Below are 16,114 nucleotides of genomic sequence, written 5' to 3' on the forward strand. Positions count from 1 at the left end.
GACACCGTCATCACTGGCCGTTGTACGCCGCGCGCCGACCGCGGTCGCGTGCGCGAGTGAGTGTGTGTGCCAGCCTGCGTATCGTCGCCCGCCCGCTCCCGCCTTCCATCACCAAACGTGTGCGCTCCGTCGCTGCTGATCTGGCCCGTTTCGCGTGTTTTCTTTTCTTTTTACCGTTTTCGTTCTTTTACTCTCACCCCGCCAGCAGTCCGGACGTATTGTTTTCCGCACACGTCGAACGCAGCGGTATCGCATTATCGCATCAGATCGCCGTGCACGGGTCTATTAATATCGTCTATTATTTATAATATTGTAAATCGATTGTCGTGTCCGTCGCCCGTACGTCGTACACAACACGCTACTCTTCTTCGTCTGCTATCCTCTCTGACCATATCGTAATCACAACCATGTCTATCGCTGTAGCTTACAACGTGCTCGCGAGCTGTCGGCGCCACTAAGACCCCGCTCATCACACGACATCCGATCGCTCGCTTTACGGTAACACCGTATATCGTCGCCGCCGCCGCCGCCGTCGTCGTTCACGTCGAATCACGTGACAACGCACACAGCCGTGACGCACCGCAATCCTGGCCGCTGCCGTTTTGCGAACCATCTTGATTTAACAAAATTAACGTTCGTGTATCATCAACGTCAGCCACGCTACGATGACGAATCAGCCACCCGGTGCCGCGTCCCCCGCAAAGGAACCCGTCAGGGTCTTCGAGGGAGTCGTCAAACAGGTACGTCGTCCGTCATCAAAAATGCGGCGGCCACGCGCTCCACGTTTTTTTTTTTGCAATAACGACTACTGATGTTGTGGTCCGTGATCGCCGCTTTTGCACTTAACCCCCTTACACAGTTGTTGGCCCTGGTTTGAGGTACTGACCAGGGCTGCCGGCGGTGTATTGAGTATGTAGCTCTCCTCCACCTTTCATTGGTAGGTCAGGCAACGATCTCGACTTGACGTATTCCGTCTTACCCGTGATCGTCGCATTTGCACTTACCCTTACACAGTTTTTGGCCCTGGTTTGAGGTACGGACCAGGGCTGCCGGCGGTGTATTGAGTGTGTGTAGCTCTCCTCCACCTTTCAGTGATAGGTTAGGCACGATCTTGACTTGACGTCTTCTGTCTTACCCGTGTTGCGAACCGATTTGGTTATCTAACACTCGACAAACGCGTCACTTCGTATGCGTCTTGAGCGATGAATTCGTAAACGAAGTGATGATGGTTGTACATTCGCTCGATTTTATTCTTTTTTCGTTATGCCCGAGTATGGGGAATGCTCGTGTACCGGGCTTGATTTATCAAAGTAAAGTAGGTACTAGAGAACTACACGATTTTCAAATTGTATTCCAACGAATGATAGGTAAGGGTTTACGTTGCTTGGTAGCTAACCTTTGTAGATATTTTGTACACTACACGATTTCTATGATGAATTTTTATTTTATTAAGTTTTTAATTTTTTTATTAGCTACCTACTCCTGGAGTGAAATACACTGTAAATCAATAATCATTATTTTAGTCCGTTGAAACTTAAATAGTTGCAGTACACCTAAGTATAAATTGTGTTCTACCTATTTATTGGTGTGAACTAGGTTTGTTTTCAATATTGTGAAAGGTCTAATCAATATGTATAAACAATGCCCTACTTTCTCAACTATTGTATTTCAAAGATGGATACCTTTAATTATTGGGCTTTTAAAAAATAAGATTGTTATTCATTGGAGTACATAGGTACTTAGGTACTTAAAACTAAAATGTATTAACTACCTACTACTTACCTGCCTATTTCTAATTATTATTTATTTTCATTTATAAAATCAGTTATTTATGTATTTCTTCTAAAATTATATTAATTAAAGTGTTTTGAAAGAACTTTCCATGATTTTAATGTTTTCATGAGTATCTTTGTTCTATTTTTAAATTTATAGAGCTTATTTACCTGCCTAAGTATAAAACATGATTTTTAACCTAATCTATGTAGGTAGATACTTATCTAGGTACCTTAACCTAACCTATCTTTAATAGATGTAAGATTTTATATTTACTACTTCAGTAATATAACAATTTAATATGCATATAAATGATAAGGTAAATACATTTTGTTATAAATTAAAATATTAAAACTGTTAAAAATAGTACCCAACTGTTTTAACTCTTCATTGCTTAAATGCATTTCTATTTTTACTTTTATGAATTAGGTAGGTTAATTCTTAAAGTATCTTTAATTTTCACTGCTAATCATTGTTAGCATAATTTAACTTTATACTTTTTTACAGGTAAATTCTGGTGACTCCATCACTATCCGAGAGGAAGTGTATAATGGTTATCCAAAAGAAAAACAAATTACATTGAACAACATCATTGCTCCCAAATTGGGACGTCGCGCGTGAGTATTTGATTTATAGTATTGTATATATAAAGATTATTTTGTTTTTTATTTGTCATTTGGTCTAAATTCATGGGGTTTTAAAGTAATAGTTCCTATCTAACTTAAGTTGGTGTCATAGGTACTATAAATTAAATTATATTATGTATTTCAAATTGAGCCTAAAACATTATTCCTTATTTTTACTAACCAAGTTTATGTGAGTTTTTTAAACTAGTTTTTTGTAAATCAATTATTGTTCAGTAATTTCAAGATGTTATCATTGATAAACTCTTAAAAGGTAATTTAAAAAAAAATGAAGAAATATAGTTATACATTTTTGAAACCTCATCATGCCTGTACTTCTGTTTTTTTTATTTTATTATTAATTTTAAAGCCTTAATCGCACATTAAATAATATTACATCAATGACAAGTTTAAACTTTAGATAAATATTATATTTTGTTTTATTATGTTTAGAGCAAATAATGATCCAACATCCAAAGGTACTGATGATGAACCGTTTGCGTGGGAAGCTCGTGAGTTTCTTCGTAAAAAACTAGTTGGAAAGAAAGTATTTTTCAAAACCGCAGGTCAAGTATCTGGAGGTGGAAAAACTACTAGATATTATGGTGACATCTTTTACCCAACATTGGGTGAGAAAATTAACTTTTTAATGTTGAATTATACTAATATATACATTTATTTAATAATAAACAAATATTTTATGCTTTTAGAGAATAACATTGTTAACGAGCTTATTGAAAATGGACTAGTATCCGTTAAAGGTATGAAGTCTAATAATCCAACTGCAGATGTACAAGCTCTACTTGATCTTCAGAACAAGGCTAAAGCTGCCAAAGCTGGAAAATGGGATCCTAATGCTAAGGTATTGTAGTTTATTTTTAACTACTATACAATTGATAATTAAAAATGGTTTTAAAAATATTACATAATATGATTAAATATTATAATAATTTAATAGTTGTAATAGGTACTATTTATTTAAAGCAGGGATCGGCAACCCGCAGCCCGTGAAGCGATTTTATGCGGCCCACGATTACAATTTATAATTAGTATAAAAATATGGAATACCACATTATGTATTTATGTTAGTTGATTAACTGCAAATATAGTTAAGTGTATGGCCTGTGAAATTTTTTTTTTTTTTTGGCCCCTGACACCAAAAAGGTTGCCGACCCCTGATATAAAGCATAAGTTTTCATATTATTGAATCAATTTTTTTCTCTAATCTAGAATAATGCAAAGAAAAATAATTCTATTGATGATGTTGAAGCATTTTTAAAGAAAAATTCTAAAAAACGTATTAAGGCTGTTGTTGAATCTGTTATTGACGGATCCACCATCAAACTATTGTTGTTGCCTGAAGGAAATATGATCACTCTGTACCTTTCCGGAATCAAGGTAAGGTTTTAAATTTTATGGCATTTAATGTATTTAATTATTTGTTTGTTTATAATTTATGTACTAATACATTTTATATAGTGTCCTCCAGAAAGTGTAGAATTCGGAGATGAAGCTAAGTTCTTTGTTGAAATTCGTTTACTACAAAAAGATGTTGAAGTTACTTTGGAAGGAGTGCTTTCTAATAACAAAACTCCATCTTTCTTTGGAACGATCCATCATCCGGTAAATTTTTAAATCTTTTTTGTAGTTCAATGTGTAATATTAACGTTTCAACTATGTAATAAAACAATATTTTTTCATTTTTCTAAGGCTGGTGAAATTGCTGTTGAATTGGTTAAACAAGGATTTGCTACTTGTCAAAACCGTAGTATGAAATACTTAGAAGGAAGTGCTGATAAACTAAGAGCAGCCGAGAGACAAGCCAAAGAGAAGAAATTAAGGAAATGGCAATCATACACACATACTGGACCAGAGGTATTAATTATTAATTGAAATAATTAACTTAAGTTTTCAAGAATTATAGTTAAGTTGATTTTTTTGACTTAGATTGCTGAAAAAGAAATAGTTGGAACTGTTATTGAAATTGTTAGAGAAGAAGCTTTATTACTTAAAACTAACAACAATGAAAAGCCCAAGAAAATATTCTTATCTAATATCAAACCTGCCAGACTAGGAATTGAAGCACCAAGAGGGTATTTATCACATTTTATAATCATACTTATTTTACCACAACTTAGTCATTTTTTTTATTCATTGTTTCCAGCGAACCTTTGGGTGATGACCAACCACCTGCTCCACGAGCACCACGAACTTTGGCTAAACATTTTTACGAAATACCATGGGCTTATGAAGCACGTGAGTTCTTAAGGACACGTTGTATTGGAAAGAAAGTAAATGCATCTGTAGATTACATACAACCCAAATCAGATAAATTTGAAGAGAAAATCTGTGCTACTGTTACAATTAATGGAATGTAAGGTTTTATTATTTTTTCTATCGATACATACATTATTATTTTTGTTATGAAATATTACTTAGCAAATATTTTTTTTTTATGTTATATTATATTTATATATATTTTTTTTTTTTATCGCTTAGAAATTTAGCTGAAGAATTAGTGAAAGAAGGTTTGGCAACTGTTATGAATAACCCACGAGACGATCAAATGTCTCAATGCTTTGATGACTTGAAGAAGGCAGAAGAAATTGCCAAACAATCTCACAAAGGGCTTTACTCAAAATCATCTCCCCCTAAACAGCGTATCACTGATTGTTCTAGTGCTGCGGTAAGTAAATTTATTTTTGTTAAGTATTAAATTAATATTTTTAAAATTATTTTTGTGTTTAGGAATCTGCTCGTGCCAAGGCTCTTTTGCCTAGTTTGCAACGTTTTCCAAGGTTTGAAGCTTTGGTTGAGTATGTTGCCAGTGGTTCTAGAATGCGTCTTTACGTTCGAAGAGAATACTCGCTTATTACCTTCCTTTTGGCTGGTTAGTAAATAGTTAACTTTTAATTAAATTTTAATTTCAAGTAGCTCCATTTCTACTATTTAATTAAAACTTATAAATTTTTAGGTATTACATGTCCGAGTGGTGAACGACCAAACCAAGGTCAAGGTGATGCACCCTCAGCAGCTGAAGCATACCATCAAGAAGCATTAGCATTTACAAAAGAAAAAATAATGCACCGTGAAGTAGAAATTACTGTAGAATCCTGTAATAAGGGTGGAAGCATGATTGGTTGGCTGTTTATTGGTAATACCAATCTTTCTTTGGCACTTGTCAAGGAAGGACTGGCCAAAGTACATAGATCAGCTGAACGTTCAGAATACTTTAAACTTTTGCAACAAGCTGAGAAAGAAGCCAAGGACAAGAAAATTAATGTAAACATAATTTACAATACTCAATGGTTAAAATATTATTTTCTCAAATACTGATTAATTTTATTCCATATGATTCTATATTTAGTTATGGAAGAATTATGTTGAGGAACCAGAAGAGGCAAACAATAACACCAGCAAACCTGTTCATGAAGAAGTAGTAAAGGAAAGAAAAACCAATTATGTTGAAGTGCTTGTATCAGAAATCAGTCCTGAGTTGCACGTCTATGTACAACCTGTATCTGAAGGACCCAAGTTAGAAAGTCTTACCGATAACTTGAGAAAACATTTTGATTCTAATCCTCCTACTGCTGGTTCATACAGTCCCAAACGAGGTAATTTATTATTTTTATTTAAATATTTTTAAAATTTATTTTTCTGTGTAGTTGTTAAATAATAATTGTATTAATATTTATTTATTCAAATTTTAGGAGAAATCTGTGCAGCTAAGTTTAAAGAAGATCAACAGTGGTACCGTGCTAAAGTTGAAAAGGTTGCTGGCCCAAGTATACATGTTTTGTATATTGATTATGGTAACAGAGACATAGTAACTGCTGATGAGTGTGCTAATTTGCCACCGACCTTTAAAAATGATCGACCGTACGCCAAAGAATATGGATTTGCACTTGTTAAGCTACCAAAATTGCCTGAATATCAAGAAGATTCCATTGCTGTTGTACGTGATGAGTTCATTAACAAAACAATCAACATAAATGAAGAGTACACTTACGATAATCTTACACACATTACTGTGAAAGACGCCGACAAAAAAGAGGATCTTGTCAAAAAATTGGTTGAAGAAGGATTCTTGTTGGTTGAAAGACGTCGTGAAAGATATTTGCAAAAATTGGTAATATTACTAGTATTTATTGATAAATTGTATATTAAATCATTCCATGTGTTTTACTATCTAGTTGACAGAGTACATCGAGGCTCAAGAAAAGGCTAAGAAGGATCGGTTACATATGTGGGAGTATGGTGACATCACAGAAGATGACGCTAAAGAATTTGGTTATGCAAAATAAATGGTCTTTCTTTATCTTCAGAAGACTCATATCCACTGGTCAGGCCTTTTACAACTGTACAAAAAGGTGTTTTACAAATTTATTAGTCAGCCATATTAATACCTAATTTTACATTCATTAATCTAAAAGTTTGATAGATATAATTATTAATAAATTGATTATATTTTATTATGAATAATACTTTATTTTATTCATCTCGTTTTTTTTTTGGTTGTTAACAAATTAAAGATTTTAAAAATACGTACCATTTATTACTTGTAAAATTGTACTGAACAATTGTTTCTATCTATATATATATAAAAAAAAAAAAAAAATTGTATCAATTGTAATAGTTTAAATATTTTCAGTTTCACAAATTGTAACCATTTTTATGACGCAATTTTGGGATTAGTATCATAATAAGTATACAATTTGAAATAAAAAATTGTTTCAGACATGTGGGAAATGATTGTCGAGAATTAAAAAAAAAATCATTAAGTATAGTTTTGTTGTAACTAAATCTATTTGTTTAATTATAGGATTTTGGGAATAACTAAATACGTTGTACATATAAAATTTTAAATTGGCGTGATTATATGGACGTTATAAACTCTGGAGAGTTATCTTGTATTTTAAAAAATATTGTAAAAATGTTTTATTATTACTTAAAGCTTTGCTGATACTTAATCTAAACCTCAAATATTTTGTAAAACACTATTATGTCTGATGTGTAGTGTAAAGACTGTTCAGATGGATTATATTATCGATTTACATTATTTGTGTTTTCATTGATCATCCCATTTGTGTACGTGTGTATCACAGTATCACATTCCTTTAAAATAAAATGTGTGGTCTGCCTCTTATTATACTTCAATAAATCGTTGTGTGATGTATTCGCGGTAGGTTAGGATGTGTGTAATTATGACACATATTTAATTATTGAATATTCAATTATCTACTAAATGGATTTTTTTTTTTTAGTGTACTAGTACGACCTTACTGCGCGCTGTAATCGACCTATTTGTATGACCTGTCTACTCTTATTTTTTACGAGTATACTCTATATCCATGAAAATTATTGTCTTATCTAATCGCCGACTATAATTTCGTAATTTTAGGCGTTCTAATAATTTACAATGATGGGTTTAGTAGTGTTCACAGCTACTGATTACATTGCCCGGTTTAACTGCGCGTTTTAAAACGGCCGTAATTAACAACGTGTAACGCCCCAACAGTGTGTTGTTATCATCATATACGTTATTTGGTAAATGATAAATATTTCTAAACGATTACCTGTAAATATAATATATTCTAACTTATTTGTATGAAAATGTTCGTACATCGAGTATAAATCGTTGAAGTACTACAGACTAGGAAATGTTTACGTAAATTACGCAACTTTATAATAGTATTGGTATACGACTGCGCAATGCGCATCAGTGTAGATTTGTTAAATGTCATATTGTGTTCTACAACTGTTTAAGACATAAAAACCTTCAGCAATCATAATATAATAGTGATAATTTTTAATGGTTAACTAATACGATATAATTACCCAAGCTTGTTTGGCACGAGTCTCGTTAAGTATAATTTAAGACTATTGTGTATAGTTTAAGTCGTTTATGAGAAACTCAAACACTTGGAATTCAAAAGACCCTAAATATATTAACAATACTGATACCCACATCACATTATACCACTGACCACTTTCAGATAATCGATAAGACTAAAATTTTCAATTATTTAAGCTCGTAGAATTTTTTCTTTCTACGTATTGTTTAAAATCGGATTATTAATTCTATATAATTATAGGTTACTATACGGAGTCAATCAGAATACTGCACGTTTTGTGTAATTAATCCGCGACCTAACCTAAACGGAATTCGATAACCCTTGATAAAGCGAAACCATTCTAATTGTATTAGAATCAAAAGGAACTTTTTTTAAAGATATAATTTCGGGAACCGGAAACGCCACAAGAAGTATCTGGTTGTATTTCAATAATGCTCATAAACGTATAATGAATGGGCTGTTTATTATTTTATTACATGACAAAATTTTTTTAATCTAAATAATCTAATAACAGGTAGATAAGTAATATGCAAATAGATAGGAATGAAATCCATAATAATATGTGAGTACAAATGAACGGTTATATAATAGAATGCAAAAAATGGTGTCAATTTTTTTTTCCTAAAATTTTTTGTTTATACGATCTAGACTAAAGTATAATCAAATTACTATAGCAGATGAGTGGGCGACAAGTATAATACAGAAAATGGATTTAAATGGGAAGGCAACCTGCAGCATATTATATTATGTACCTATTATAGGTACCATTAGATTTGAGTTTTTATTTTTTGCTCATCGCATTAAAAGGAGGGGTCCCCGAGCCGTTGTATTTCGAGTGTTCTATTTTTTTTTTTATTGGGACTTAATAAAAAGAAAAAGAAATTAAGGATATTGTTTAATTGTTTGATCAAAGTACTGTTGCTGTAGAAGTTTAGATTTGAATAAAATTTAACCAGTTTGACAATTGTGTATAATTTTAGGTCTTTATTGTAAAGATTTTTATTTGTTATATGCGAAGAACGCAGATAAAATCATTTGACATGGATTACGAGCATAAAGATACGGATTGAAGGGCTTGTACCTTGGAAGGGTTTCGTATCGGACGGTTTGGTACGATCTTAATGACACGAAAACGGCGGAAAAGCACAATCGTATATGAGTTTAGTTTATGGGAAATTGTTAATATAGATTATGAGGTATCAATCATTCGATCGTCACAAGAACTTAGAAGATCCAGTCCGACGGCAACGGACCCGAACAACGAATGTGGCACGTGATTTTCAGAGAGCATTACACATGTCGTTTACGTGACGGGCACGGGGCAGCGCGACGTTGCGATTTATTTATTCGAATACACCCGGCAAAACAACGTGGCCCGCTCCCACAGCATAACCTCAAAAAGTCAAAATGCAAAATAAATAAATTTTCACGTCCACGGTGCGGAAATCGAATAAAATATTTATCCGGACGGTTTTAAAAAAAATCTGAGGAATAACAAGGAAAATGGCAAACGATAATATTAATTATTATAATTATTACTATAGAAAATGTCATTATAGGTCGGCGGCGGCGGCAGCGAAAACAGCTGTTCATTGGCCGTGACGTCATGACGTTCGATGAACGGCGAGCACAGCGCCCACCCGTAGTCGCGGCGGCCTACTTGTCTTTCTTTCGCATCGCACCGTTCGACACGCGCAGACCTGCTCCTCACCGTTCAGCCAGCACACAGCTAGCTGTCCTTTTTTTCGCTCATTTTTCACAAAGTACTTTTACGACCTTTATAACCACCTCACAATGGCCGAAACCAAAGCGCCGAAAGACCCGTACGGTTTCTTGAAGGATTTCATGGCCGGTGGTATCTCCGCTGCCGTGTCGAAGACCGCCGTTGCCCCGATCGAGCGCGTCAAGCTTATCCTGCAAGTGCAGGCCGCTTCCACGCAGATCGCCGCAGACAAACAGTACAAAGGTAAGGATATCATACGATATTTTCAAAAACGATTGCGTGTTCCGTTTTCAAACGACCATTAATTATAATGAATCGAAGCGCTTATCGCGGAATTATTCATACTTGTCGGGTATTTTCATGCCGTGATATTGGCCCGGGGACGTAGCGGCGGCGCAATCGATTCCGGAGAATTAGGTTAGCGTGCGGCGGGCGGGGCTTCCGTCAACGTCGTATAATAGGTACTACTCGTACACTTATTAATCTGTGGTCGTCGATTTTTCTGACCGTCATTCAGATTCCGTCCTAAATCCGATTTCATCGGTCACACTAGATTTATCATTAATTGATGTAAATTTATGATTCCCGGTCGGAGGCGTACAATTATTTTGATTCCGTCCTTACTGGCGTGTCCGACTAGTGGGTTTCGTCGAGATAGAACGAACGCCATTTTTCCCGGTCCGTTCTGTTTTGTATTTACGCGTTTTACCTCTTCATTCCGGTTTTCTTGCGTTTACGTCTTACTGGGCATTATTTTTTAAGGTTAAGTTCAATTCGATCGCGATTCCCGTATAATTTAAATTCCCGTTTGGATCGTCGATCAGTAATAATGAGTTTTTGCATTAAAATTTTAAAGCGTTATTATTGCGGTGGGATCTAAAATTATACATTTATTAACATACACTTCGCGTGGAATTTTAGCTGTTCTCAAATCCTCGCGGACAATGCAAACGTCACCCAACAGGCACGCCCCACAGTTTCGTCGTTGTGCATATTATTTCTGTTTGCTTAGTCGATATATATAGAGTTTACAATATTATTACGCCTTTTGATTGGAATTTGTTCTTTGAATCATTTAACCCGATTATGATTAAACTTATGGGTACAGAGTATGTTATTTTATAACGTACTCCGTTAACAAATTCTATTGCAATATTTAATGCCTTTAATTAATTATTACCGTCCCCATATTTCACGGCCAAACTAATTGATATAGGTACCTAGCTTTTGATCGATTGATTTTTTACACGTGTTTTTATTGACGTGATTTATTATGATATGATCGGATTGCGATGGATTTCTTACAAATTATAAAATAATGACTTCTAATATAATAATGATATATTAATAATTCATGATAGGTTCCTATACAATTTTAATCATACTATAATGAAGAAATTGATTAATATTGAGAATTTACAAGCTACTAAACTAAATTAAGATGTTTTAACAACTGATATATCATAAACACTTAAACTCAAATTATTGTGTTAATGTTAATAGAAATCAATAGTGAAATATATTTATTAATATTTTGATAACAAAGCTCGCCTTCTTGTCCAAAAATTCTCTATTAGTTAATGATAATATATTTATTATAATTTATGACTTCACCTTTAGTTAACCTTTTATATTAAAATAAAGTATTCTATGTTTTAACTTATAAATTGAGCGATCTTACATAAAATCTATTTAAAGATTTATCTCATCTTTATAAATTTGCTTTGATAGAAAAAAATCTATTAATTTCTACCATAAATTATTTAAATAACTTGATATACCTAATTATTTCTTAACTCGTTTTGTAATCAAATTTGAATTGATAACTTAATAATATGACATAAGGAGCTACTTATGAGTTGATTCCTGGGTCATTATATATTTTTTTCAATATTTATTCAAATATTCAGCTTATTAGCATAACTCAGGAAACACCACTAAGAGGTTCAATTTTGATTTATTATATTATATTTATAATTTATTAAATTGTAGGTATAAAGTTATTTAAAAAAATTTGTAATTTGTAAAAATGTATAACACTTTGTTTAAAAATTGGTAGGTATCTGGTTATTAGATTATCAGTATTCCGTGACATCACTTCTCTCAAAAAAATTGTTTTTCTTAGATTTTCTAGTCCCATTGCTCTTGTGTTTTATGCATGTTTCCAACTGCACTTATAACAATAGGGTATCAATTCGTACATACCTCTTGATAAGCCGGGAATCAATTCATATATACCTAATAATTTCCCTGAATCAACTAATATATAAAGTAAGTTTTGGGAATCAATTCACTTACTGTGACAATAAATGCTGACTTAGTTGGTTATTATTTTTATTATATATTAAGGTTATCTTGCAACATATTTATTACTAGTAACTGTTTTTTATATAAATAAATTAATATGTTAAAGTACTCTATAGAATACGAATTGTACTATTTATAAAAAGTTGTAAAATCATGAAGCCTGATGATCAAATAAATGAAATAATATTAACACATAAAAAATCCAAGGTTCATAACCAAACAAAAAAATATAAATAATGTTTAATTGAAAATTACCTGTTAAGAAACAAAATTAACATTATTTTTTTACAAATTATAAAAAATATCCTCAAAAATACCTGTTCACATATTTATATATACTTTTTTAATTTAATTTTTTATTAAACCTGGATAATTGTTCAATATTTTGACCTAAATTTGAGTAAAGGGGTGAAGTAGTCTTTAAGAGGAAAGTGATGGAAATGTTTTTTAAATATTAATTTTTAATTTAGGTAAATAAATTAACATTACGATTAATTCTACTTATAGTTATGTAAATGCTTATGTGTTTCAGTTCACTACATTAATATTGTTTTTGTCTGTTGTTTAGGAATTATGGACTGTTTAGTAAGAATCCCAAAAGAACAAGGTTTTGCCAGTTTCTGGAGAGGTAATTTCGCTAATGTCATCAGATACTTCCCAACACAAGCATTAAACTTTGCATTCAAGGATGTCTACAAACAATTGTTTATGGATGGTGTGGATAAAAAGACTCAATTCTGGCGATACTTTGCTGGTAACTTGGCTTCCGGTGGTGCTGCTGGAGCAACATCTTTGTGCTTTGTATATCCACTTGATTACGCTCGTACAAGGTGTGTAGAGATTTTTAAACTAATTTGCTATTTCATAATAATTCTTATATGTTAATATCTATAATTTTTAATATTATAGATTAGGAGCTGACGTTGGTAAAGGACCAGCTGAAAGGCAATTCAAAGGTCTTGGTGATTGTATAGCTAAAACCGTCAAATCTGATGGCCCTATTGGTTTGTACCGTGGTTTCTTTGTCTCCGTCCAGGGTATCATCATCTACCGTGCTGCATACTTTGGATTCTTCGACACAGCTAAGGGAATGTTGCCAGATCCCAAGAATACTCCATTCTTAGTTTCATGGGGTATTGCCCAATTCGTAACCACATTCGCTGGTATTATGTCCTATCCATTCGACACAGTCAGACGTCGTATGATGATGCAGTCTGGACGTGCTGCTGACCAACGTATGTACAAGAGCACAGTGGACTGCTGGTCTAAACTTTATAAGAACGAAGGAGTTTCTGCCTTCTTCAAGGGTGCATTCTCCAACGTACTTAGAGGTACTGGTGGTGCCTTGGTGTTGGTCTTCTACGACGAACTCAAAAACCTTATGTAAATTTCATTTTTTTGAATGAAATTGAACAATATTGTGCAGTTTAAATGTAATTCAATGGACACTGTTGTAGCATAAACATTCCTAACAAGTGCAACATTTATTATTCATAACTGGGCTTTCTCATTCCAATTTTTCATGTATTATTCTGTACCGTATTTGTTTTAATTTTATCAGTTATGATCCAAATTTTTTAGAAAACCTACTTATGTAAACAAACTATTTAGGTCCGTACAATGGTTTATTTTTGATATTGTATTATTTATTTCATAATTAATAATAAACCATAGTTTCAAAAAAAGTTATGTTGTGTTTTATTTTTATTTGTATAATCATCCATAGAATACTGAAATAAAATACTTAAAAATCATGAATTTTATTGAAGCTATTATTATAGTTACTTGTATTAATGATTATTTTTTTTGCTAGTATAATTTAAAATGTTTGTACTCTGTAATATTGTTATATTGTTATATTTTATAATATATATATAGTACATGTTGAGAGACTTATATCTAAGAATCACATTCAATGTTTAAACAGTATTACATAACTTGTCATGTACTTGCAGACTATAGTATTACCTGTTAAGTATCTGTTTGTGGAAAGAATAGGACAAAATAAAAGTAAAATAAATTTATAGTGTTATTCTAATGGTACCTAACAAAATGGAAAATCTATAATTTAATTGTGCTTCCTTTTAAATATATTTCATGTTTTATATCATTATATGATAGTATTGAAAATGATATAGTTAATATAAGAAAACAAAAAAAACTATTTCTACCATTTTTGGTAAGTCATTATTTTAACTTCTGATCGGAGCATTTCATTGGAGCTTAATTACTCTTAACAATGAATTGTGAATTTTTTATTATTATTTATGTGTGAAAATTGAAAACACTACAAAAAAGAATGTTAATTATGGTAATTTTTAAAATAGCAATGTTTTTCTACATTATACTTGGTGGTTTTGGTAAATTAAAAAAGTTGAGTATTACAACTTTTTGACAAAGATTATTCTGCTTTTTGGTGTAATAACCGGTAAGCACTGTCTTAATGTAATTTTTATTTAAAATTTTTCCTAAATTGATAATACACCTTTTTTTTTCCTGTTAGAACCGACAACCGGGGGGGGGGGAACACTTTCGCATTGCTTCCTCCCGGGATTGATAATATACCTATATATAAAAACTAGTCATATTTTTTATTTACAATTGATTTTCAATAATTGAGACAAAATATATGTTTAAGAAAAAAAACAATGGTCTTTCCCCTTTAAAGGTCCCCACAACACTGCAATGGTGGTGGTAAAATTGTGTCCGGACTCGTTTTAACTTTTAACGCTACCGCTGCAGTGTGTGGGCACCTTAAAAATGTAAGCTAATATTTGTTTGTACTACAAAGTACATTAATCGACAATTGTAGGGATTAGATTTAGAACCTTTCGTCATCTATTTCATGAGTCGTGACTATACTATTTTCTATATAAGTACGTATTCTCTAGTAGTCGCAGATAGGGAAATTTCCCTGTTATAAATTTGATTTGGTGTTTCTCGATTGGTACTCTTGACTTCAGTACCATCATATTGTTTACAGGTCCTTTAATCGTGGTCGAAATAAACCTTAAGTACAAATGTTCCTCTTGCACCAGCCACAAAGGCGTAGTGGTAAATTGAAGTTCCCGGAACAGTAGGTATCAAAAAAGTCTAGGCCTCCATCTATTTTTATCACCAACATTTTTCAATTAAAAAAAAAAAAAAAAAACAAAACGAGATTTTACATTATACATTTATACCTACATAATAATATTATATCTTACAGTACACTACAGTCATACTCTCTACTGATAAGGTTAGTAAGTTTAATGTAACTGATTCATTTTGCACTGTCTACATTTTTTTAAATTAATAATCTACAAATTCAACCCAGCCCAATGCCCATGATCTTATATAAAATAATAAAAATTATATATATTTTGCACTTTTTTTAATCTTTATAACAGTATGGCACGAATTTTAAAACAAAATTAAAATTGCTGTAAATACAAATTGTATTTATGAAGGTCAAGGGTCTCGACGCATTGCCTTGTCTTTCCATCGTGTAGAGTTACGTCAGTGTTTCTAGGGCGATATCGTCGATATATTTTACATATTCATATTTATATAGTATTAATTCTGAAATAAGTATATGTTATTTATTAGTAGCACTCTATTAAGTTTATTTGCTTAAAGCTTGTTCTTTGGTTTAACCGAATATAATATATTATATTGTTCTGGGGCAACTCTAATCCTGTTTTTTAACAAAATAATTAATAGTCGTGTAATGCGTTATTAATATATTATGTAGGATCATTACACACTATAATGTCAGAATAAATGAAATTTAATTTAGTAATGATAATTTTTACTATGAGTTCATGATCACATTTAAATCAATCGAACGCACA

At 32.3% G+C, this 16,114-nt stretch overlaps 2 protein-coding genes across 2 annotated transcripts; both read left to right on the forward strand.

Moving 5' to 3' along the window:
• Nucleotide 1: 1 nt before the first annotated feature.
• On the forward strand, nucleotides 2-7,455 carry LOC114128697 (staphylococcal nuclease domain-containing protein 1-like). The gene is made up of 15 exons (XM_027993275.2): nucleotides 2-740; nucleotides 2,281-2,390; nucleotides 2,850-3,025; nucleotides 3,107-3,258; nucleotides 3,627-3,794; nucleotides 3,876-4,019; nucleotides 4,107-4,271; nucleotides 4,344-4,489; nucleotides 4,561-4,770; nucleotides 4,896-5,082; nucleotides 5,145-5,286; nucleotides 5,371-5,678; nucleotides 5,764-6,010; nucleotides 6,107-6,525; nucleotides 6,590-7,455. Exons 1-15 carry the CDS (start codon nucleotides 666-668, stop codon nucleotides 6,698-6,700), a joined length of 2,760 nt encoding a protein of 919 aa, XP_027849076.1. The 5' UTR covers nucleotides 2-665; the 3' UTR covers nucleotides 6,701-7,455.
• A 2,443-nt stretch (nucleotides 7,456-9,898) lies between these two features.
• LOC114128666 (ADP,ATP carrier protein 1-like) lies at nucleotides 9,899-14,305 on the forward strand. Its single transcript, XM_050201888.1, has 3 exons — nucleotides 9,899-10,217; nucleotides 12,850-13,111; nucleotides 13,191-14,305. The coding sequence occupies exons 1-3, from the start codon at nucleotides 10,046-10,048 to the stop codon at nucleotides 13,666-13,668; spliced, it is 912 nt and encodes a 303-aa protein (XP_050057845.1). The 5' UTR covers nucleotides 9,899-10,045; the 3' UTR covers nucleotides 13,669-14,305.
• The last annotated feature ends 1,809 nt before the right edge of the window (nucleotides 14,306-16,114 follow it).

Source organism: Aphis gossypii, chromosome 2 (genome assembly GCF_020184175.1).
Source record: "Aphis gossypii isolate Hap1 chromosome 2, ASM2018417v2, whole genome shotgun sequence".
NCBI classification, from domain to species: Eukaryota; Metazoa; Arthropoda; class Insecta; order Hemiptera; family Aphididae; genus Aphis; species Aphis gossypii.

Coding starts and splice junctions, on each gene's coding strand:
- LOC114128666 (XM_050201888.1), top strand. CDS start 10,046: ATGGCCGAAACCAAAGCGCCGAAAGACCCGTACGGTTTCTTGAAGGAT. Junction 10,218..12,849: donor CGCAGACAAACAGTACAAAG/GTAAGGATATCA, acceptor TCTGTTGTTTAG/GAATTATGGACTGTTTAGTA. Junction 13,112..13,190: donor CTTGATTACGCTCGTACAAG/GTGTGTAGAGAT, acceptor TTAATATTATAG/ATTAGGAGCTGACGTTGGTA.
- LOC114128697 (XM_027993275.2), top strand. CDS start 666: ATGACGAATCAGCCACCCGGTGCCGCGTCCCCCGCAAAGGAACCCGTC. Junction 3,026..3,106: donor CATCTTTTACCCAACATTGG/GTGAGAAAATTA, acceptor TTATGCTTTTAG/AGAATAACATTGTTAACGAG. Junction 4,272..4,343: donor ACACACATACTGGACCAGAG/GTATTAATTATT, acceptor TTTTTGACTTAG/ATTGCTGAAAAAGAAATAGT.